General features: G+C 33.6%; 5 protein-coding genes across 5 annotated transcripts in view; 2 read left to right on the plus strand and 3 right to left on the minus strand.

Moving 5' to 3' along the window:
• The window catches only part of LOTGIDRAFT_122078 (hypothetical protein), a gene marked incomplete at both ends in the record, with an annotated part of 6803 nt that extends 3370 nt beyond the window's left edge, over positions 1-3433 (minus strand). The window contains 5 exons of the mRNA XM_009059404.1: positions 217-340; positions 1383-1442; positions 2154-2278; positions 2601-2728; positions 3193-3433. Coding sequence (XP_009057652.1) covers positions 217-340; positions 1383-1442; positions 2154-2278; positions 2601-2728; positions 3193-3433 — 678 coding nt within the window. The remainder of the gene's footprint in view (positions 1-216; positions 341-1382; positions 1443-2153; positions 2279-2600; positions 2729-3192) is intronic.
• A 2830-nt stretch (positions 3434-6263) lies between these two features.
• Positions 6264-6887, plus strand: LOTGIDRAFT_76251 (hypothetical protein; the record flags this gene model as incomplete). The annotated part of the gene is made up of 1 exon (XM_009059357.1): positions 6264-6887. A coding segment is annotated over one exon (624 nt), but the record flags the coding sequence as incomplete, so codon positions are not given.
• A 5761-nt stretch (positions 6888-12648) lies between these two features.
• On the minus strand, positions 12649-13254 carry LOTGIDRAFT_122109 (hypothetical protein; the record flags this gene model as incomplete). Its single annotated transcript, XM_009059405.1, has 2 exons — positions 12649-12868; positions 13124-13254. Coding segments are annotated over 2 exons (351 nt in total), but the record flags the coding sequence as incomplete, so codon positions are not given.
• Positions 13255-20754: 7500 nt separating this feature from the next.
• Positions 20755-21312, plus strand: LOTGIDRAFT_121886 (hypothetical protein; the record flags this gene model as incomplete). Its single annotated transcript, XM_009059406.1, has 1 exon — positions 20755-21312. A coding segment is annotated over one exon (558 nt), but the record flags the coding sequence as incomplete, so codon positions are not given.
• Positions 21313-22753: 1441 nt separating this feature from the next.
• On the minus strand, positions 22754-22942 carry LOTGIDRAFT_122108 (hypothetical protein; the record flags this gene model as incomplete). Its single annotated transcript, XM_009059407.1, has 1 exon — positions 22754-22942. A coding segment is annotated over one exon (189 nt), but the record flags the coding sequence as incomplete, so codon positions are not given.
• Between the last annotated feature and the right edge of the window lie 2708 nt (positions 22943-25650).

Genomic DNA, 25650 nt, shown 5'->3' on the forward strand with positions numbered 1-25650 from the left:
TTGATGACGTCATTTTCTCAAAAGCTGCTATTGATATATAAGGACCTTTGTGATAGTGACATCATAAAACACATAATATAAGTGGAATTACAAGAACCACAGATGTCTGATTGAAAATTGGAATGGGGTAAATTAATGATATCCATGTCCCTGATACACGTAAAGCATTTAGAAAACCTCTTAACAATCCCTGAACTGAGAAACAAGTCAACTTACTAAATCTTTTTTTCGAGTTTCAATGACACCCTCAGCGAATTTATGCATGTAGTCACATAGTTTAAAAAATTCCTTTCCCTTCGCTGTCATTTTATATATCAGAGTTATTAAATGCAGGGGAGTTCTGAAAAAATAATTTTCAATATTAATAAGGAAAACGTCAATCTAATTTTGCTTTATTGAAGACCAAAGCCGTTTTGACATCAAGGCAATTTAGGCAAAATCCATCATGCTGCATTTGACAAAAAAGAAATTTTGTTTAAAAAATATGATTATAAATATATTATTTGCTATGTATATTGTTTATTTAACGTGTACAGTAAAGGTGGGTAATATTTGAAGTCTACCGGAAGCGTTGCAATGAAAAAAATAACTGATTTCAAGAATAACAGGCTAGGTTTTCTCGAAACGATCTTAGCGCTAGGATATCTTAGAAACAGTGTTAGAAGATAAGACCCTAGGATATCCTATAAACAGTGTTAGAGGGTAAGACCCTAGGATATCCTATAAACAGTGTTAGAGGGTAAGACCCTAGGATATCCTATAAACAGTGTTAGAGGGTAAGAACCTAGGATATCTTAGAAACAGTGTTAGAAGGTAAGAACCTAGGATATCCTAGAAACAGTGTTAGAAGGTAAGAACCTAGGATATCCTAGAAACAGTGTTAGAAGATAAGACACTAGGATATCCTAAAATCAACCTTAGAAGATAAGACCCTAGGATATCCTATAAACAGTGTTAGAGGGCAAGACCCTAGGATATCCTAGAAACAGTGTTAGAGGGTAAGAACCTAGGATATACTAGAAACAGTGTTAGAAGTTAAGACCCTAGGATATCCTAGAAACAGTGTTAGAGGGTAAGAACCTAGGATATCCTATAAACAGTGTTAGAGGGCAAGACCCTAGGATATCCTAGAAACAGTGTTAGAGGGTAAGAACCTAGGATATCCTAGAAACACTGTCAGAAGTTAAGACCCGAAACGATCTTAGCGCTAGGATATCCTAGAAACAGTGTTAGAGGGTAAGAACCTAGGATCCTCGAAAAAGAAATTAAGATACTAGGATATTCTAGCGCTAAGGATTTTTGCCTCATTGGACAAAAGACCCTAGTTACGGCCTAGAAGGCACGGTCGGTGTCAAGACCTATCATAGTATTTCAATACTTACATGGACCTCTCTATAAGTAATTTACTAACTCTGTTAACACTGCTAACATACGGATGGTTACTCCTGAAGAATTGAAAATAATAATAATATTCATTCCTCACAAGAAATTCAGGTTTAAAACTTTGAAAGTACTGTCATGAACAATGCTGGGATCTTAGATTACCTGGAGTCTTGAACATTCGTCACCTTTAGACCTAAACTGCTTTAACCAATCAAATTTACGCCTTCTCCAGTGTTTGCATCTTGTGACACGATCAAAAGGTGTATTTCAGGATCAATAGACTAGTTTATCAAGTCAAAGTGAAAATAGAAAACATGTCTTTTCATTGGATGTTTCGAATTGAACGAGTTGATTTGATTGGTTAAAGCAAACGTCATCAGGTTAGGTCAAATGGTTAATTTGACGAATGTTCAAGACTGAGGTCATTAGACCCTACTGTAGAGTGGCTATACTAAAAATATAAACTAATACAAAAAATGAAAAGAAAGTTGGGTTTAGATGGTGATGAAAACATTTTCTCATGAAGGCACTGGCCTTGGTCACAAAGAAAAGATTTATGATAAAACAAGGTGCAAGTTAAAGGTTAAGATAATTAGATATGTTAACTAAAGATGTCTCTGTAATACTATCTGAGGTAGTATCATTTCTTTAGCTGAAATAGCGGAAAATATAATAGTCAACGTTCTTCTGATATATCACTAATCATCTAAAGATAAAACCTGTATTGTAAAACAAAATCTTGTTGGGTCTAAGACTGGAATATAACATACCCTAGAATCTGTATGTTTCCCTGGTATGAGAAGGCACATTGCAACATAGTATCCAGTGTGGCTAAACTCACTGGAGTAAACACTTCTACAAATTCTCCATTTTTACATTCTTTTTCCAACTTTTCCTAAAATACCGAATATTCATTAATTCATAATTAATTTCCCCAAGGAAATTCTCCCCATCCCACCAGAAAACTCCCCCCCCCCTCCCCCGCCCCAAGCCCACCAGGAAACTGTCTCCACCCCCACCAGGAAACTATCTCCACCAGGAAATCTCCACACCGCCAGGAAACTGTCCCCACCCCGTCAGGAAACTGTCCCCACCCCACCAGGAAGCTGTCCCCACCCCGCCAGGAAACTGTCCCCACCCCACCAGGAAACTATCCCCACCTCCTCAACCACCACGAAAGTGTCCTCTCCCCTTCCCTCAATGAATGAAAAGCTCACCATGAGTATATCTGTCACACTGTTATAAATAGTAATATATGGCTGTAAAATTTCAAAATGAAATGCCGAGGTCAAAAGACGTCTGTTTCTCTCCCATTTTTTACCTTTACTTATTAATAATCCTTCACCTGAAAATATAAATATGCTGTGGGCAATGAAGTAAATAAATAAACATGAAATAATTTGCACCCTGTAGCACAATAATAAAACTCTTTAAAAGAGATCTTAAGCTGCCAAAATCAACTGGGAGTGTAGTGTTATTTGGATATTGATTCTGGATTCTTTATGAGATAATGAAGGTCACCCACACACCACAGAGCTTATCATAGTGAAGCTTAATTCAATAAATATTTTGAACTCAAGCTCTAAGTGTTTCCTAAAAGAGTGATCAGCGGCCCCAAAAGTCAAGATTTCAGATGGTCTTCATACTTAAAAATAAGATTTTTCACTGGACTTAGTTGTGGGGATGGGGTTTGGGGGGAAAGGAGGCTGGGAAGTTCCACTAGTAGCCATGGGACAATGGCATACCTCCTAAATAGGACACTGTACAGTACTAATGAAAATAAAATTTAAATTAAAAAAAAGTTCCTACCCAGCCAAGGTTTGAGCAGATCATAACCATTTCCACCACCAGCCTTCGGTTCTTGAGATTTTAAAATAACTTTAATTGTATCTGGATGTCCTACAGCTATGACTGGACGTACAGGACCAAACCAATATAAAGCTATCTTGTTTCCAGCATCAAACAACTCCTGGTTTAGATCTACAATTTCTCTTGCACTCTCCACCTGATTAATAAAAGGCCAAAAATAAAATAACAAAATTTCCCTCATTGCACTCTGATATGTATAGGGTATAGTCTTTTTTCATTAGCCTAAAAGGGAACATAAAGTGCGCAAAAGTTTCATTTTATTAGTCCAACAAGGCACAAAATAGTAGGATATAAACCTTCATTTCCAACAAGTCCAATAAGGTACAGAACAGTAGGATATAAAACTCTATTTCATTTCATTAGTCCAATAAGGTACAGAACAGTAAGACATAAAACTCTATTTCATTTCATTAGTCCATAAGGTACAGAACAGTAGGATATATAACTACATTTCATTAGTCCAATAAGATACAGAACAGTAGGATATAAAACTACATTTCATTAGTCCAATAAGGTACAGAACAGTAGGATATAAAACTCTATTTCATTTAATTAGTCTAATAAGATACAGAACAGTAGGATATAAAACTCCATTTCATTAGTCCAATAAGGTACAGAATAGTAGGATATAAAACTCCATTTCATTAGTCCAATAAGGTACAGAATAGTAGGATATAAAACTCCATTTCATTTGCGAAGTTTGATTTATAAGAAACTTGACTGAATAAAAATTCATCAAAGTTGTGAAGTTCCCAAAACTTACCCGATGTAAAATACCCAGAAACCAATGCATGGGATGATGAGCAACTTTAGATGTCAGACTACACCAGCTTCGATATATTATAATAAACTTTGTAAGTTTGTAAATCACATACGCCAGGACAGCTGTTATTATCACCCCCAGATAAACAGACACCATTTTTATTATCTATTCCTGAAACAGTAAAAACATTCTGATTATAATAATTTCGTTTCATGTATGTTTCTATAGGTTACTATGGTAGAAAAGTCAACACATCAGAGTCCCGTTGGATGTCGAGATGGAAGAGGCTATATAAGAGAAAGGCCCTATCTGAATAAAATTACTTTAAAATAGGTTCCAAACCCTGAAAATCCCAAATCTTCATGAAACAATGTTCTAAAATACAAAGATACTGTTAATCAGTATTTATCAGAACAATCTGAATATTCTTGATATATAATTATTAAAACTTACAGCCTCAACCAAAGTTATTTGGATTAAGCTTATTGATAAGGGGACATGGTTTAAACGACTATGTTACCCAAGAGGTCTAGCCTAACCTACATACATATGAATTCAAATACAGGTAGTAGCATTTGTATAAAATTACACTTAAAAATACAAAGTTATTATGACCCAATGTAGATATTGCAAAATATGCTTGTATCACATCCCTTATAAGGCCCTTTGCACTTTGTGACCTCATGAAACACTTAGTTTTAGTGGAATTGTAAGAACCACAGACATCTGATTGAAAATTTGAATGGTGCAAATTGATGCTATCAGTGTCCCCAATACACATAAATATTAGAAAATCTCTTTACAATCCCTTCAACACCAACGCCCTTAGTCCTATATCTACATGGTGAAGACTGTATAATCTATTCATGACTAGTCATAATTCATAAATACACAAAAGCTAAAATAAATATTAAAATGATTGAATGAACCAAATTGAATTATTATAAATGATTTTAAACCTAGTTTATTATTCAATCAGATTACAGTATTTCTGAGAATCTAGATTTTAGCAATTGTTTGTAAACTGGGTGCTGTATATGATTATATGATTATAGAAAATCAGAGTTTCGGACTACTAATCATATTCCGAGAACCAGTTACCTAATTCAATTCACCCTTCAGTTGCTGGACTTCGACATGGAATGTCCTCTTAAATACAAAACAAAGATAGGAAGATTTCCATCTCTAAGGTAACTAATTTAAGCGGCAAATATTGATCAAAAAAGGTCAAAACAATGGAACCGATTCTTCCAACATAATGATGAAACTCCCAGGTCAGATATTACGGACTAAAAGGTTCCAGTGCAAACATGCCAAAGCTCCCATTTTAATTTTCTCTTCTGCCCGCCAATCTTAGGACAGCAGTTCAACAGGGTTCGAAACCTAACGTATACAGAAACTAAACAAAGTGTATCTCAAACATTAGATACTTACCTGAATAGAAATATTCCAAATGGGAGCCGGTGAGTCAATTTCTATCTTGAAATATTCTCTAGTTCAGGGGTTAAATAAGGTCATTATGGTTAGGGGTCAGAGGTCAGAGGTCAGAGGTCAGAATCTAGATTTCATTGTGAGTTATTTCCCTTTCACAACTAGGGGTTTGTCAACAAATAATTATTTACTTTGACTTTGGCTCATATTTTAGTATTTAAAATACTACTGAATGTCTTAGATTGTCTTTGGGTTGATGAAAATGTTAACCACTGGAAATGTTATTTGTAAACATGGTTTTATAGAGGAGAATTTTGAGTCAGAAAAGTAGGTCATTTTCACTTGAATTTTCTGGGAGGGAAGTGTATCTATTCTAAATGTAAAATCACTGAACCTTATATTTCTATGGGCCCAAAGACATTTTAAGACAAATGGTATCGGTTAAAATTTGTTGTGTCAACTGAGCGCGCGGATTTGAGAAAATTACCACCTAAAAACAACACCGAGTGCAGGGTGATCTTGTTAATTGATTAAACTAGATATTTAAATATGTTTAGAGATTAGAAACGCTACAGGAAATGTAAGTTATTGTGAAGCTGAGACACAGATTCGTCATTTTATTGTTCATCTTTTTAACTTGCAGGTTCCGACTCTTGTCGCTCTGGAAAACATCAAAATGACGGCGTTTGTGGCAGTATTATTCTCTATGTGTTTGAAACCAAACCTTCCAGTCAGACGACACATGTCAAATATAGTCATCCCAAAAATAAAACATTTAGTTTTAGGGGAAAAACAGATACGAGATCGACCTGTGTTCGTGGTCGGGGATATTCACGGATGTTGCGACGAACTTGAAGAGATTGTTACAGAAGCTAGAAAAGAACATAAAGATACTTTATTTGTGTTTGTCGGAGATTTGGTGAATAAGGGACCGAAAAATTCAGAAGTTTTGGACTTTTTGGAAAGTTTGGGCGAGCATTACGCAGTGAGGGGAAACCATGATGAAGTCATTTTAAAAGAACTGCACAAATTTAACACGCAACCAGATTACAAATTTCTTCCCAAAAATGAATGGATGAAAAAGTTGACTCGCATACAAGTGGAATATTTGCAGCAACTACCGTACACTATTCAGATTCCAAGTTTGAATTCCATAATCGTCCACGCAGGACTGATTCCTGGAAAACCCTTGGAACTCACAGACTTCAATACTTTCACCAACATGAGGAACATCATAATTGAGGATTATTTTAACGGAAGGGGTTTAGTAGCGTCTAATAGCCATGCTGTGGGTGAGCCCTGGACTTCCTTGTGGTCCGGTCCAGAGCACGTGTATTTCGGACACGATGCAAAACGCAAGCTTCAATTACTACCGCTTGCGACAGGATTAGATACCGGATGCTTGTACGGTGGTGCGTTAACGGGTGTATTTATTAACGGCTGTAAGAAACTGATAGCAATCCCGGCTAAGAAAATTTATGTGGATCCCGATTCATAAGAAAAACGTGTTGCTTTCTGTCTGATTTTTTGCTTCCAGGTTACTCACTAACTTATCAGGGTTATCAAAAAATATATAGTCAAAAAAATAAACAACTAAAATGCAAATCCCTAGTCTTCTATTTTGCAAGCGAGGGTCGAGATTGAGAACTCTCGAAGAGCCTGTGTAGCTTAATGAATTAGATGCATGATCGCAAGTTCGAGTTCAATCCCAGCAATACCTTTGAATTTGCTATCTTGGTTTCCCCCATCTTCACAATGCCAAGGTATATTACGAACACCATACGTATACCTTGGCTGCAAGAGCCACCTTTCTTGTATCACGGAATACAGTTATTTAATTGGATTGTTCGGCAGCGAATACAGCCAATCAGAGCCCTGGACAGAAATGATGTAAACTTTATGGCTTCGTGTTCACAGACTTTCTGTCGGGGCTTCTTGTTGGCCGTATTCGCTAGGGAAAAATCCAATCAAATTGCTTCATTTACAAACTTCCACGATACACGAAAGTTAACTTTTGCAGTCAAGGTATCTTGACATTACGAAGATGAGTTTTCCCTTGTTAATGATGTAGATCAATGTTTAAGTGATTGAATGGGACAGTAAAATGAAATTGAATTAAATGAATGGAGTTTTACGTCCTACTTTTCTGCACCATGTGGGCAAATGAAGACGGGCAACGCCTTGCAGGGTGCAATGAGGGAAATTGTGCCAGGACAGCGGCATTAGCCTTTCTCTTTTTCCATTTCCAACTGTCGAGGGATCTTAAACGTGCCCAGCCTGTAACACACGGGGAATGGGGGAGTAAAGAGAGGCTGCATATGCTGAAAGCTGTGCTCGTTAAAAATCTATCAAAGGATGGAAACGGGGTAATCTGAAGTAGCCCGCACAGCATAGCTTGGTCATCCAGCTCTAGTCGGTTTTTGAAGGTTCCGGTATAATCTGGATAATTCTGTTCTAAATCAGATGGAAATGGGGTATACTTTAATGTTGACCTCTTGAAAATTGTTTCCCCTCACTGCACACAGCAAGGCTAAAGTAGCGAATAGACGAAGTACGGTGTCCAGAAATCCTTGACATTGTGAAGATGATCTTCAGTATAATCCCCCATTTCCTGTATTTTTGAATCAGATTTTAAAGAAATTTGAACTGGTAGCCTATATACATTTTTTATTTTATTATATCTATTCATAGCTTCTTAATCTGGCACCAGATATCGTCTGTAAATCGATTTCGGTTTCTGATTGATATTTTGGTCTGCTTGTATTCCTTTCATTATAAATCGATAACCCTGCTACAAAGTTAAATGGAAAGTTCATGTTTTTTTAAAAATCATACTGGTACTTATAATATTATAGGTTTTTCATATACCCTTAGATACCACAGTGATTCAATAAAACTGGTTTTCTCAATTTAAAGGGATTCTGTGGTATAATTATGAGCTGACAGAATAGCAACATAACCAATGGCGGCGCCAGCCTACCAAGACTGGGGGTACAAATAGGGGGAAGACCGACTACCATTCACTACCAATCAACAAGAAATACCATGATCAGAACGAGTTTGGAAGAATGAAGGAGATCGAGTAACTCACGCCACACCATCCAGGGCCGAGTTTCACCGTCATGTCATTCGACCCGACCAGATCTAACGAAGAATCAACAACCAAACCAACAACACAGAATCTTCCAATTTGAACCAATCCAACTACCAACTACTACGACTACCAACAACTACCTAGTTTGCGATATCAGCATCCGCTGGAAGCGAACGTTAACTTGTCATCTACTAACCAACTTTATGGGGACAACTGTCTGGGATGAATTCATAATGCGGCAACTCTGTGGAGGTGTCATTGTCGCAAGCCTCTCATTGAGCGTCTGAGAGGGTTCTCCCAAGAAAATTTTCGAAATATTGAATTGATTTGGCGCACTCTAGCACATAACACGTATAAAAATCACATTTTTGATATTTGTCTAAAATAAAATGGAGGTACAAATCAGGGTACAAACCATTTTTCTATGGGAGGTACGGGTCCGGACACGGCGCGGACACGATTCGTTTCTTGTATTTTGTACTGCACCGATAGTCCCTCACCGGACACCATACCTCGTCTATTCGCACCATCAGGGACAGGATGCAAATATGTAGACTTATATCCATTAAAAAGAGCATCGAATATGTGTGAATTTGAAGTGTGTATTTTATGAATGTTAACATCAGACAAAAACAACTTCAGAAGTGAAATAACTGAAAATCTTTTGTGAATTTCTTAAACTCCAATAAATGATGTGTTTTATTTTACAATAAACAAGAATGACGAGGACAATACAACTAAATTAATCAATATATAACATAAACACAACATACGTCTAATTATGATTTCAAAATAAAACTCACATTTAAAGGTGCGCCATTTTTGGGGGTTGATTTTAGTTTTGAATATATGTAAATAGTATTCAGAAGTATCAGAAATGTACGAAAACTTCATAATTCCTTTCAAATACTTCAAACTAGGAATTTTACTCACTATTTCTATACATGTCTTCTCTTTATATCACAGAGTATCTTAAATTGACGAGTCGTCATTTTAACTTTTAAACGCAGATAATTCTGCGTACACACATTGATTTGAAGGCTTAAATTTCGACGGTGATCTGTGAACACTATTATTGATTTCTTAAATTTTGAAAAAAAAATGGTGCATCTGTAGCTTTTAATTTTTTGCCAAAGAAATAGGGGAACAATTGGCGAATTAACCATTTTACTGGGGGGGAAATAGTCCGAAACATCAGTCTCTGATAGTTATTTTGACAGTTATCGGCTGGACTAGAGTCAGAAAAAATAGGCTCTGTTTTATGGGGATTTTCCGCATTTCAAAAATGAAATAGAGGCGGATTTTCGGTTTAGGGGAGGACTGACCCCAATCCCTTACCTGTAGCCTAACTGATGCCGCCACTGGTCCGGAAGTAAAGCACCAAGAAATGAATACAGACGTTACTGTGTACACCTACACTTATCTGACATATAAATTCCATTAAGAAGAGAGTTGTGGTTAGTGTAGCATCGAGAAATAAACAGACTCTTAATTAAATACAGAGATTTCTAATCACAGTTATCGATTTATTCGATCTTCTATTGATCATTAACATCCAGTATGTCTCTGGGCAGGACAGCATTGAAAAAAAAATAAAGGCACGAATATAGACGTTTTTGGGAATTAATTGAAGTAGTCGGATATGGGCAATAGAATTGAAAAAAGGGGGGGGGGGGGGCGAGGCAAACGGCACCAGGCATTTAAAAACTCAGTGATGAGGGAATGGGGGCAAAGGCGGGTCAGCCTCATGATTACCCCCAACCCATGGCGGCCAACCCCGCCCCCTTTATTTTTTATTAACGCCACTGTGTGGGTAGAACGAAAGAGACCAATTTGAGATTACTCCGACTTGAATAAAACAAATGAAAAATATTAAATATATTTATTTCACACAAAAATATAAAGTATAAAATCAAAGGGATAGATGAGCTACTTTTTGTGGTTGATTTGAGGCTTGAATATAAATAAATATATAGTGTTCAGAAGTACTAGAAATTCCTTCAAATATATCTCAAACTAGCAATTTCTTTTCCTATTTCTTTAGATGTCTTTTCTACATATGCCAATGTCTCAAGAAAAGACGACTAATCTGGGCGGAAAATTCTGGGCACACATTTGAGGGTGATGTGAACACTATTACTGATTGGCTTATCTAAAACATCCCCGTTTCTGAGATTCAGCCGACGCGCACAACTGGATGCTTGGAGCTTATGAGAGAACAAGAAAAATTTAAAAAAAAAGAATAGATTTGGTGCATTCGGATATATGTTTTCGGGCTAAAAAGTATGAAAATCATGATTTTAAATTTGTTAGAAATCTAGTGCGGGTACAAAACATTTTTCTTTGGCGCCGCGACTGTCTGACTTATATATGAGAGCTTGGACTGTTGTCTGTAAATTGATTGGGTATTTTCAATCGTCAATTGGATATAAACTGTGGGTGCTATCCCAGATTAATGGGATGCTGTCTGTGAATGGATTATGTTTTTTTTAGCTATGTATTCTGAGTGTTGTTGACTGTTTCAATCCATTCCATTTTATAATAATCCCAAGAACTGGACGTACTGACCGAGCCCCCTAATTCTAAAAGATATAATTTACAATTACTGGAGCTTGCTGTTGAACTGTACCCCCAATAGGCGCACTGTAGGTTATCTTTACAGGTCGAGGCACAATCTACCCTGTTAAAAACCTTGGAGCTGCTTAGATCTGACACGTCAGTTAATGTAATGAGTTTCTGAGAACCATACTGAGCTTGTACTGAAATAGAAATTAGAATAATTAAAATAATTGAAAAAATTAAACAAATGTTGTTTCTCATAGTTTCACGCTATTCGATTAAAATAATACATTAACAAAATATTATCACTGTTAAAATAGTGCTCAATATATCAATTGTAAATGAAATGAATGGAGTTTTAAGTCCTTCCTTTCTGTACCATGTGGAAATTTTGCCTGGACATCGGCATTAGCCTACTCTTTTTCGACTTCCAACTATCTGGGGGTGATAAAATAATAAAAAAAAGTCTCAAGTCTCCACGAAGTTTTTTACTTTAACAAATAAGGAAGATAATCGATCTATTTTCCACAAATAAATATTGCACTTATTATGATCGATTTCCAATCAGTGAGTTCGATTTGTTTATCTATAATTGATCAGTAAAGGATGTTAAATGGATCAGATCGATATGACGTATTGATTATTGATTTGTTACTAGGCTGCTCCCCTCAGTTACGTTCGCGATCTATATTCTCCCATAAAACCCCCTTTGATATGCTTAACCGCTTTATTTAATAGGTCATTCTACGGGATTTCCCTGACCTGATTTTGCTATTACGAACTTTGAACTTATTCCTTGACTGCACGTTGCCATGCAAGCTTACCATTCTTGTATCACAGAAAATAATTGCTCCGATTTGATTGGATTGTACGCTAGCGAATACAACCAATCAGTGACCTCGACTATAATATTTACAGTATTTCTGTCGAGAACTCTGATTGGCTGTTTTCGCTAGTGTACAATCCAATAAAACCTCTGTATTCCGTGTAATAAGAGAGGAGGTCATTGCAAAGTATTAGACACAGTTCATTATAGCTTGACATTGTGAAGATTGACAATCTGGCTCTACTTTTTCCTCGGACTTGATATTCTGATGGGATATGTGGTAGTATCCCATCAGTATATCACGTTCCAGGAACAGATAAGGCTTAATTTGTGGGGCTATATTTTAATACCTGAACTAAAAACTTATACTACTGTATCCGGAATAAAGGTTTCGAGGAAGTATGACGAACGGGGGTGTGGTTTGGACACGATGTATTTATACTTGAAGCGAACTCACCGACCAGGCCCCAGGCCACAAACTTTACGGCCACAAACCCTTCTTCATATTTAGCCGAGATTTTACTCCGGCCGCTATTACAGGTATAACTGATTGTATCAAAGAAAAATATATATCAACCTATTCCTTAGAGCATAATGTTTCTGGCATTATCACATTAATCTTCAACTTTTACCTTTTCTTGATGTGAGTGTTAAAATGAATTTGAGTAAAAACTAAGCTGAGCAGGAGAGATGTTTTGTGGCCCTGAATCCAGGCGTTTGCAGTCAATTCTTACCATCAATGGGGTTACAGACGAAATAATAAAGATTTTGACAATCTTTGTCCTGCCATTCCCACTTGTTATCAATGGTTGTACAGTTCTGTTCTGTTCCGCCATTAGGTTGTTCCCGCCTCCATTTGAACCATTGAACCATAGTACCGTCCAACCATCTAAATATATTCTCTACTTCCAAGTCGTTTATACCCATCCAATAAAACGCTTTTCTATAAAAACGAAACATTTAAATTAAAGGAATTGTAAAGAAACGTTCTATATTTTTTATGTGTATCAGGGACACTGGTGGCATCAATTTGCACCATTCTAATTTTCAATCAGATGTCTGTGGTTCCTGCAATTTCACTAAAACTAAGTGTTTGATGACGTCACTAATCGCAAAGGGCCTTGTGTGATGAAGCACATTTTCCGATTAGTGACGTCATCAGACACTTAGTTCTAGTAGATTCAGTTTTTCTACTTACGGTTTCACTGATTCCATGAAGTCCATCTCCGCCTGACTCTCGACTTTAGCCAGAAAGGCGCCCTTCAGTTCGCAAGTTTCTTTCGCCGTGAACCAATCTGTTTTTTTCTCGGAAAACAAGAAACATTTCGAAGTTCCCGAATCGTAGTATCCTCCAGTGGGGCAAAAACCTGTAATTTATTTTTTGAAAAGTTAATTTTGCGTTATTAAGAGATTTGATTCTGTTATCAACGTTTCGACAATATTTCTCTTGTCTTATAGTTTATGATCATACTTTTCACGATCGCCATCCGTTTGACCAATCTTACCTCAGTCTCAGAAACGGGATTTTTTTCAGCTAAGCTAATCAGCAATAGCACACCGTCGAAATTTAAGCCTTCAAATCCATGTGCTATGTGTACAGAATTATCCGCGTTAGAAGGTTAAAATTGAAAAGAAAAGATAGTGAAATTTCTAGTAAGAGGTATATTTGAAGGATTTATGCCATTTCTAGTACTTCGGAAGACTATTTACATATATTCAAGAATTAAATCAACCCCGAAAACGGCGAATTATGCCCTTTAAACGTTACAATGTTTCGATAAATTACAATCAGGCCATATAAATATACGTGTGAATAAGAATAAATGAATGAATAATTGAATAATTGAATAAATGAATAAATGAATGAATGAATGAATGAATGAATTAATAAATAAATGAATGAATTAATGAATTAATGAATTAATAAATAAATGAATGAATGAATAAATGAATAAATGAATAAATGAATAAATGAATGAATGAATGAATGAATGAATGAATAAATGAATGAATGAATGAATGAATGAAAATATAAATAAATTAATGAATAAATAATTCAATGAATAAATAATTCAATGAATAAATGAATGAATGAATGAATGAAAAAATTAATAAATGAATAAATTAATGAATAAATAATTCAATGAATAAATGAATAAATGAATGAATGAATGAATGAATGAATGAATGAATGAATGAATGAAAAAATGAATAAATAAATTAATAAATAAATTAATAAATAATTGAATAAATGTAACTATTATGTTACTATTATATAATAAAGAAGAATCACGACGTTTCGAGATAATACACTCTAGTGTATAAGAGACCAGTACTTACCTGTCACACCAAAACAACAGAAAATAAGAACAATTAAAATTTCTCTACTCATCATTCTGGCTTTAATTATTGAGCCTCCATCTTTAAAATATCAATTTCAAAGTGTATTTTCTGATTCGATTAAAATTTTGAAGGTGAAAATCCAAAATTTCGTTAAAGTTTGATGAGATGAATGTAATCCAGACCACTCCTAATGTGTCAAGAAATTAAAAATTCACTTAAGTTCTTTTATACAGATATATTTAGTTCAAAACTAATCCTGATTGGTCCAAAAACTTTAAATTGAATATTTTCGCAAAAATTATAGGCTACACTTTTGTGTAACAATATAAAAATTCGCAATATCAAATTAAAATCTAAAATAGCCTGAGTTTTCAATTAAAATCCCAATTCCCAACAGTGATAACTCTTTTGTCTCATATATACCAACAAACTTATAATCAACACGTCGTTATCCAAAGTAAACTCTGTCAATAAAAAGACTTTAGAATCGAGCGGTTAAGAGACTTTTTTTCCGATATTGGATTTCATTTCACAGAAATGAAATGAATGGAGTTTTACGTCCTACTTTTAGCGGCTAATGTGCTAATGAAGACGGTCAATATAACAGAGTGCCAGAAGAACTGGCAAAGGAACTTTCACGATAAACTGTTTGCTGCCAACTTTAACCTGAGATTCCAGATACAGTTATTCACCGTGTCTTTTTGTTTTTCTAAGCGTTTTTCAATAATTATCGGATTATAGAGGAATTCTGTTGTAGTCTTTATGTATAGCACTGAGTTGATCCAAAGATGAATATAGAGGAGAGTGGAGCAAACTGGCCCCTGTAAGCTTTCAACAATACAACCTATATTCTTATTGACTAAATTTGAAAATCTAAATTTCATGTTCGTTCTAAGAGGTAGTATTCCTTTAAATTTAACTTTCACTTAAAGTAATGATGTTGATCACAATAACCTTCCTCTTTAACATCAACTTTTGTGATGTATGTGAAAAGAATATCGAATTCTATTGATGAGTTATTGAATGGAAGGAAGACAGTTAAAACAGTTGATTATTGTTTTTATAAATCACTTTACATCAATAATTATAGCCTTACCATATTCTTACAATTAAACAGAATCAGAGTAGTCACTCTTGATTGTCCTAAATTGATTATTGACAGTGGTCAATCTGTAACTTACTGACTCTATATCTGATCTCTGATAGTTATTATTGACAGTGGTCAATCTGTAACATACTGACTCTATATCTGGTCTCTGATAGTTATTATTGACAGTGGTCAGTCTGTAACTTACTGACTCTATATCTGATCTCTGATAGTTATTATTGACAGTGGTCAATCTGTAACTTACTGACTCTATATCTGATCTCTGATAGTTATTATTGACAGAGGTCAATCTGTAACTTACTGACTCTATATCTGATCTCTGATAGTTATTATTGACAGAGGTCAATCTGTAACTTACTGACTCTATATCTGATATCTGATAGTTATTATTGAAAGTGGTCAATCTGTAACTTACTGACTCTATATCTGATCTCTGATAGTTATTATTGACAGAGGTCAATCTGTAACTTACTGACTCTATATCTGATCTCTGATAGTTATTATTGACAGAGGTCAGTCTGTAACTTACTGACTCTATATCTGATCTATGATAGTTATTATTGACAGAGGTCAATCTGTAACTTACTGACTCTATATCTGATCTATGATAGTTATTATTGATGGAGGTCAGTCTGTAACTTACTGACTCTATATCTGGTCTATGATAGTTATTATTGACAGAGGTCAGTCTAAAACTTACTGACTCTATATCTGATCTCTGATAGTTATTATTGACAGTGGTCAATCTGTAACTCTATATCTGATCTATGATAGTTATTATTGACAGTGGTCAATCTGTAACTTACTCACTCTATATCTGATCTATGATAGTTATTATTGACAGAGGTCAGTCTGTAACTTACTGACTCTATATCTGATCTATGATAGTTATCATTGACAGTGGTCAATCTGTAACTTACTGAATCTATATCTGATCTTTGATAGTTATTATTGACAGAGGTCAGTCTGTAACTTACTGACTCTATATCTGATCTCTGATAGTTATTATTGACAGAGGTCAGTCTGTAACTTACTGACTCTATATCTGATCTCTGATAGTTATTATTGACAGAGGTCAGTCTGTAACTTACTGACTCTATATCTGATCTCTGATAGTTATTATTGACAGTGGTCAGTCTGTAACTTACTGACTCTATATCTGATCTCTGATAGTTATTATTGACAGAGGTCAGTCTGTAACTTACTGACTCTATATCTGATCTATGATAGTTATTATTGACAGAGGTCAGTCTGTAACTTACTGACTCTATATCTGATCTATGATAGTTATTATTGACAGTGGTCAATTTGTAACTTACTGAATCTATATCTGGTCTCTGATAGTTATTATTAACAGTGGTCAATCTGTAACTTACTGACTCTATATCTGTTCTCTGATAGTTATTATTAACAGTGGTCAATCTGTAACTTACTGACTCTATATCTGATCTCTGATAGTTATTATTGACAGTGGTCAATCTGTAACTTACTGACTCAATATATTATCTCTGATAGTTATTATTGACAGTGGTCAGTCTGTAACTTACTGACTCTATATCTGGTCTATGATAGTTATTATTGACGGAGGTCAGTCTGTAACTTACTGACTCTATATCTGATCTATGATAGTTATTATTGACAGAGGTCAGTCTGTAACTTACTGACTCTATATCTGATCTATGATAGTTATTATTGACAGTGGTCAGTCTGTAACTTACTGACTCTATATCTGATCTCTGATAGTTATTATTGACAGAGGTCAGTCTGTAACTTACTGACTCTATATCTGGTCTATGATAGTTATTATTGACAGAGGTCAGTCTGTAACTTACTGACTCTATATCTGGTCTCTGATAGTTATTATTGACAGAGGTCAGTCTGTAACTTACTGACTCTATATCTGATCTCTGATAGTTATTATTGACAGAGGTCAGTCTGTAACTTACTGACTCTATATCTGGTCTCTGATAGTTATTATTGACGGAGGTCAGTCTGTAACTTACTGACTCTATATCTGATTTATGATAGTTATTATTGACAGAGGTCAGTCTGTAACTTACTGACTCTATATCCGATCTAAGATAGTTATTATTGACAGAGGTCAGAGTTGTCATTTTAACATTCAAACGTGGATAATTCTCGACACACATGGATTTGAAGGCTCAAATTTCGACGGTGAGCTGTTAACACTATTACTGATTGGCTTAGCTTAAAAAAAATCCTGTTTCTGAGACTAAAGTGCGATAACTCTTTTTTCAATAAGGTTTTAGCAATGTGTGTCAAATCCTTTAATAAACGAGTGCAAAATTTATAAGGGGCCAAGTGGAAATGAGGGTCGAAATGGGTGGGGTCGAAAGTGGAGAGGGGTGGAATATAAAAGGGGCTCTATCCAGATCGACGTAAAAACTATTGTAATTACAGATATTACTATTAAAGAAATCTTAAGTCTTCAGAGAAACGTTTTGAAACTCAGTGATCTCCATCAATAATGAAATAAGTTGTATAAAGAACTATTGAAGAGAGTTCTATTAGATTTCAATCTCTTGAATAATATTTCTTCACCTGTTTACTTTTTGTACTGGAAACAACACGGACGATATGGAACAAGACATTTTGTGTTGCTGAACGTTGTGCAGTGTCGTGCCGTGTCGTGTCGTACCGTACCCAGTATGTATAGTTTATGAAATTATTTTGTGTCTATTTGGTTATTTTTTGTTTTGTTTTGTCGTTCCATATCATATCGGATCTGACATTTTCTGCACAGATAATTTCTAACACATTAGCCACATCCTCAACACGTACCACAACGAACAAAACATATTTGTATTCATGTTATAGAAAAGTCTCTGACGCCCAGACTCTCAGCTTTCGTCGACGCTGTACGTAGACAAAGAGAGGCTGGATGATAGAGGCCAGTATGGAAAATAATTCGAACATCAAGTCTCATTCGTAGGCCCCAGTTTCTATGTGTTAATATAATATTATATAAACTTCGGACAATAACAACAAGTAATTGTGTGAATTATGTCCACATGCTCCAAATGGATTTTTTTCTGAATAATTTCATGCAAAGTCTCGACATTTTGAACATTTGATTTTATTTTCTGTTGGACAAATCTGGAACCAGTTCTGTTAATAACCAAAACATGTGCTTAGAAGCTTTATTTAATTTTAATTAGATATAGAAATACCACTGTTAAAATAGTGCTCAATACATCAATTATAGAGAGATATAGAAATACCACTGTTAAAATAGTGCTCAATACATCAATTATAGATGATTGAGAAAATATCTATTATATTGAAGTTATATCTTGAGAAGATATCTATTATATTGAAGTTATATCTTGAGAAGATATCTATTATATTGAAGTTATATCTTGAGAAGATATCTATTATATTGAAGTTATATCTTGAGAAGATATCTATTATATTGAAGTTATATCTTAAGAAGATATCTATTATATTGAAGTTATATCTTGAGAAGATATCTATTATATTGAAGTTATATCTTGAGAAGATATCTATTATATTGAAGTTATATCTCGAGTAGATATCTATTATATTGAAGTTATATCTTGAGAAGATATCTATTATATTGAAGTTATATCTTGAGAAGATATCTATTATATTGAAGTTATATCTTGAGAAGACATCTATTATATTGAAGTTATATCTTGAGAAGATATCTATTATATTGAAGTTATATCTTGAGAAGATATCTATTATATTGAAGTTATGTCTTGAGAAGATATCTATTATATTGAAGTTATATCTTGAGAAGATATCTATTATATTGAAGTTATATCTTGAGAAGACATCTATTATATTTAAGTTATATCTCGAGTAGATATCTATTATATTGAAGTTATATCTTGAGAAGATATCTATTATATTGAAGTTATGTCTTGAGAAGATATCTATTATATTGAAGTTATGTCTAGAGAAGATATCTATTATATTCAAGTTATATCTTGAGAAGATATCTATTATATTGAAGTTATATCTTGAGAATATATCTATTATATTGAAGTTATATCTTGAGAAGACATCTATTATATTTAAGTTATATCTCGAGTAGATATCTATTATATTGAAGTTATATCTTGAGAAGATATCTATTATATTGAAGTTATGTCTTGAGAAGATATCTATTATATTGAAGTTATATCTTGAGAAGATATCTATTATATTGAAGTTTTGAGAGGATATCTATTATATTGAAGTTATATCTCGAGAAGATATCTATTATATTGAAGTTATATCTCGAGTAGATATCTATTATATTGAAGTTATATCTCGAGTAGATATCTATTATATTGAAGTTATATCTTGAGAAGATATCTATTATATTGAAGTTATGTCTTGAGAAGATATCTATTATATTGAAGTTATGTCTTGAGAAGATATCTATTATATTTAAGTTATATCTTGAGAAGACATCTATTATATTGAAGTTATGTCTTGAGAAGATGTCTATTATATTGAAGTTATATCTTGAGAAGATATCTATTATATTGAAGTTTTGAGAGGATATCTATTATATTGAAGTTATATCTTGAGAAGATATCTATTATATTGAAGTTATATCTTGAGAAGATATCTATTATATTGAAGTTATATCTTGAGAAGATATCTATTATATTGAAGTTATATCTTGAGAAGATATCTATTATATTGAAGCTATATCTTGAGAAGATATCTATTATATTGAAGTTTTGAGAAGATATCTACATACAACAATTGAAATGTACAAACAGGAGAAAAATTATTATCAATAGCAACATTCATATGTACCAATTTCAGTCGGTCGTGAATTTACAAGACCCCCCCCCTTCCCCCTCCCCCTTTGGGTCCTTGATATGAGGTCAAAAAAACTTTCATTAAGTTAGTCATCATACCCCTTTATTTATTTTTTATATCTAAAACTTGTAGTATATCAAATCTCACAAAAATCTGACCCTCATTATCAATATATCCATTTGATGGATCTTTAAGTACAGCCCATGGTATTTCACTTTCACTATTACTTCGTTCTAATGTCCCTGTATGCTCACTAGTCTCGACGGCTTTATATGGTGTAAATTTCTCAGACCTAGTTTCGATTTCAATTTTCTTATCTTTATATTTATTTAGAAGGGTTACGGTATATTCTATTTCACAAAACTGTACTTGAGGATTATCGTCGTGTAATAACTCAATATTAAGATATAAATCTCTATTATTACTTCCACTTCTAATAACCACATTACAGCTCCATACTACATCACGACTTTTATATTTATTTTCACTATAATATTTAACTTCATCATCCGCAAAACATAAGTTAGCAATCTTAAATTTAAATACATAATTCTCTCTAGATTGATCTGGTGGATTTACTACATTTGTTAACGGTTCACTCGTCCACTTATATTGAGGAAGATTTGCAACATTTGCTAAAGGACCACTACCCCAATTATATTGAGGAAGATTTGCAACATTTGCTAAAGGACCACTACCCCAATTATATTGAGGAAGATTTGCAACATTTGCTAAAGGAGCACTACCAATATTATATTGAGGAAGATTTGCAACATTTGCTAAAGGACCACTACCCCAATTATATTGAGGAAGATTTGCAACATTTGCTAAAGGACCACTACCCCAATTATATTGAGGAAGATTTGCAACATTTGCTAAAGGAGCACTACCAATATTATATTGAGGAAGATTTGCAACATTTGCTAAAGGAACACTACCCCAATTATATTGAGGAAGATTTGCAAAATTTGCTAAAGGAGCACGACCCAAATTATATTGAGAAAGATTTGCAACATTTGCTAAAGGAGCACTACCAATATTATATTGAGGAAGATTTGCAACATTTGTTAAAGAACCACTACCCCGATTATATTGAGGTGGAAAAATTACATTTGTTAAATTACTACCTCTAAAATATTGACTTGTTAAACTTGTTAAAGCACCATTACACTCTCTAGATTGATCTAGTGGTTTAGTTACAGTTGGTATAGGTCCACCACCCTCTCTAGATTGATCTAGTGGTTTAGTTACAGTTGATATAGTTCCACTACCCTCTCTAGATTGATCTAGTGGTTTAGTTACAGTTGATATAGTTCCACTACCCTCTCTAGATTGATCTAGTGGTTCAGTTACAGGTGATATAGTTCCACTACCCTCTCTAGATTGATCTAGTGGTTCAGTTACAGGTGATATAGTTCCACTACCCTCTCTAGATTGATCTAGTGGTTTAGTTACAGTTGTTATAGGTCCACTACCCTCTCTAGATTGGTATGGTGGTGATTTAGTTACAGTTGTTATAGGTCCACTACCCTCTCTAGATTGACCTATTGGTTCATTTAAAGTTGATATAGGTCTACTACCCTCTCTAGATTGATCTAGTGGTTCAGTTACAGATGATATAGTTCCACTACCCTCTCTAGATTGATCTAGTGGTTCAGTTACAGTTGATGTAGGTCCACTACTCTCTCTAGATTGATCTAGTGGTTTAGTTACAGGTGATATAGTTCCACTACCCTCTCTAGATTGATCTAGTGGTTTAGTTACAGTTGATGTAGGTCCACTACTCTCTCTAGATTGATCTAGTGGTTTAGTTACAGTTGTTATAGGTCCACTACCCTTTCTAGATTGATCTAGTGGTTTAGTTACAGTTGATCCCAGAATATCACTAACATTAACAATACCACACCCCTCTCTCCATTCTATATACGTTACTGGAGGAATATCAATCTTCGTGTTATCACAGAGTTTCTGTAAATCTTGGAGTTTAATCAGTGAATATATAAGAGATAAAGAGGGATCCTCTGTTGTAGTAGGACAGGAAGAATCTAATTTGGCCTTGATAGTTTTAATCTGGTACCCAACGTTCCTTCGAGTTTTTTCCAGTTCTAATTTATTCTTTTCAAAATTATTCTGAACTTCTTGTTGTCTTTTTTCATAACATTCTTCCAATTCACCAATAATTTTCTCTTTTTTTTCTTTGATTTCGGTGGATGCCTTATCACAAAGATATTTGAATTTTTTAGCTGTTTCTAACAATGTTGCATGAGTTTTTTCCAAATATTTGATTTTGTTTTTGAGAAAGTGTTCGGACCTTGAAATTTCTTGGACTACCATTTCTCTTGTAGAATCACATTCTAAATCTAATGTTTTATGATCTCTATGTTTTCTGTAAATACATTTAGAACATAATCCTAAATTACAAGTTTGACAATAATATTCTACCTCCTTCTTACTGTGATTTGGACAAGGATGTTTTGGTTTAAGACTCTTTGAGGGTTGGCTTGTTGGAATATCGGTTTTTCTTGGAGAATCCGTCGAGATTTGTAAACCCAAATTTGTTATAAACATGTCGACACCACCTTGTGGAATTCTAACATACTGTTTACAATATGGGCATGGAAATTTCTTCTTTATGTCACCAATATACTTTACCAAACACTCAAAACAAAACGAATGTCCACACGATAAGATTTTTGGAGTTTTGAAACTTTCTAAACAAATGGAACATTCTAGATTAGGATTATTTGGTAAAGCAGCTGCCATGATAAAATCTATATAACTTCCACAGACAAAACAGAATGATTTCACTATGTTATGGTATATTATCTTTCACTAGAAATATTGAAATATAGTTCTATATACCGTCCACAGACAAACAGAATGATTTCACTATGTTATGGTATGTTATCTTTCATAGAAATATTGAAATATAGTTCTATATACTTTCCACAGACAAACAGAATGATTTCACTATGTTATGGTATATTATCTTTCTCTAGAAATATTGAAATATAGTTCTATATACCTTCCACAGATAAACAGAATGATTTCACTATGTTAAAATTAAAATGGCTTCCAATGATGAATATGTAAACTTGTCGACCAAGTTTCAGACTTTAAATTTATATTTTTTCTAAGTATCACTTTAAATAACAAGAAAAATATCTGTCTTTTGAAAAGAACTCGATTTCGACGAAAATAAAAATAGGCATTATGTTGAATATCTATTAATAGTGGCTTTGTATGGCAACAGCTTTACCTGATTACAGGTCGACATGCCACAAAGCCCTAACTGTTTAGTAAACAGATGAACAAGAACTAGTTAAAACAAGTTGAAACGTCTCAATAGTGCAGCGGCATAGCCCCCATATATGAGGTATTGTGCATTTTGCGATACAAGCACCAAATTCGGTATACAATTATTTAATATAGTTTGAACATTTTGGATATGGAGCCACCTGAAATTCTACCTGCATAAGACTCCATTTTGAATTTCAAATTAGCCACTATAAGAAATCTTTAATTGTTGATATTTCCAAATCTATTCAGCTATAAACTTCTTACTAGCTAATTGTACATTTTAGGGTCAAGGTTCCGAATGGTTTATTTTTCAAATGTCAACAACTGCGGCCATGTTCTGTACCTTATTATTTATCCTACTGTTCTGTATCTTATTGGTCTTATGGAATAAAATAATATTTTATATCCAACTGTTCTGTATCTTATACTGTACTCTTGGAATGAAATGGAGTTTTTTCATCCTACTGTTCTATACCTTATTGTATTCAGGGAATGAAATGGAGTTTTATATCCTACTGTTCTGTATCTTATTGGACTAATGAAATGAAATGTAGTTTTATATCCTATTGTTCTGTATCTTATACTGTACTCTTGGAATGAAATGGAGTTTTTTCATCCTACTGTTCTATACCTTATTGTATTCAGGGAATGAAATGGAGTTTTATATCCAACTGTTCTATACCTTATTGGACTAATGAAATGAAATGTAGTTTTATATCCTATTGTTCTGTATCTTATTGGACTAATGAAATGAAATGGAGTTTTATATCCTATTGTTCTGTATCTTATTGGACTAATGAAATGAAATGGAGTTTTATATCCTATTGTTCTGTATCTTATTGGACTAATGAAATGAAATGGAGTTTTATATCCTACTGTTCAGTACCTTTTTGAACTAATAAAATGATACTGTTCTGTATCTTATTGGACTAATGAAATGAAATAGAGTTTTATATTCTACTGTTCTGTACCTTACTAGATTCATAAAATGAAATAGAGTTTTATATCTACTGTACTGTATCTTATTAGATTCATTAAATGAAATAGAGTTTTATATCTACTATTCTGTATCTTATTAGATTCGTGAAATGAAATAGAGTTTTATATCTACTGTTCTGTATCTTATTAGATTCATGAAATGAAATAGAGTTTTATATCCTACTGTTCTATATCTTATTGGACTAATGAATTGAAATGGAGTTTTATATCTACTGTTCTATATCTTATTGGATTAATGAAATGAAATGGGGTTTTATATCTACTATTCTGTATCTTATAGGACTAATGACATGAAATAGAGTTTTATATCTACTATTCTGTATCTTATTAGATTCATGAAATGAAATAGAGTTTTATATCCTACTGTTCTATATCTTATTGGACTAATGAATTGAAATGGAGTTTTATATCTACTGTTCTATATCTTATTAGATTAATGAAATGAAATGGGGTTTTATATCCTACTGTTCTATATCTTATTGGACTAATGAATTGAAATAGAGTTTTATATCCTACTGTTCTATATCTTATTGAACTAATGAAATGAAATGGAGTTTTATATCCTTCTGTTCTGTATCTTATTAGATTCATGAAATGAAATAGAGTTTTATATCTACTGTTCTGTATTTTAGTAGACTAATGAAATGAAATGGAGTTTTATATCCTTCTGTTCTGTATCTTATTAGATTCATGAAATGAAATGGAGTTTTATATCCGACTGCTCTGTATCTTATTAGACTAATAAAATGAAATGTAGTTTTATATCCTACTGTTCTGTATCTTATTGGCCTAATGAAATGAAATGGAGTTTTATATCCTTCTGTTCTGTATCTTATTAGATTCATGAAATGAAATGTAGTTTTATATCCTACTGTTCTGTATCTTATTAGACTAATGAAATGAAATGTAGTTTTATATCCTACTATTCTGTATCTTATTAGACTAATGAAATGAAAAATAGTTTTATATCCTACTGTTCTGTATCTTATTGAACTAATGAAATGAAATGTAGTTTTATATCCTACTGTTCTGTATCTTATTAGACTAATGAAATGAAATGTAGTTTTATATACTACTGTTCTGTACCTTATTAGATTCATGAAATGAAATGTAGTTTTATATCCTACTGTTCTGTATCTTATTGGACTAATGAAATGAAATAGAGTTTTATA

This window comes from Lottia gigantea (genome assembly GCF_000327385.1).
Source record: "Lottia gigantea unplaced genomic scaffold LOTGIsca_39, whole genome shotgun sequence".
NCBI lineage: Eukaryota > Metazoa > Mollusca > Gastropoda > Lottiidae > Lottia > Lottia gigantea.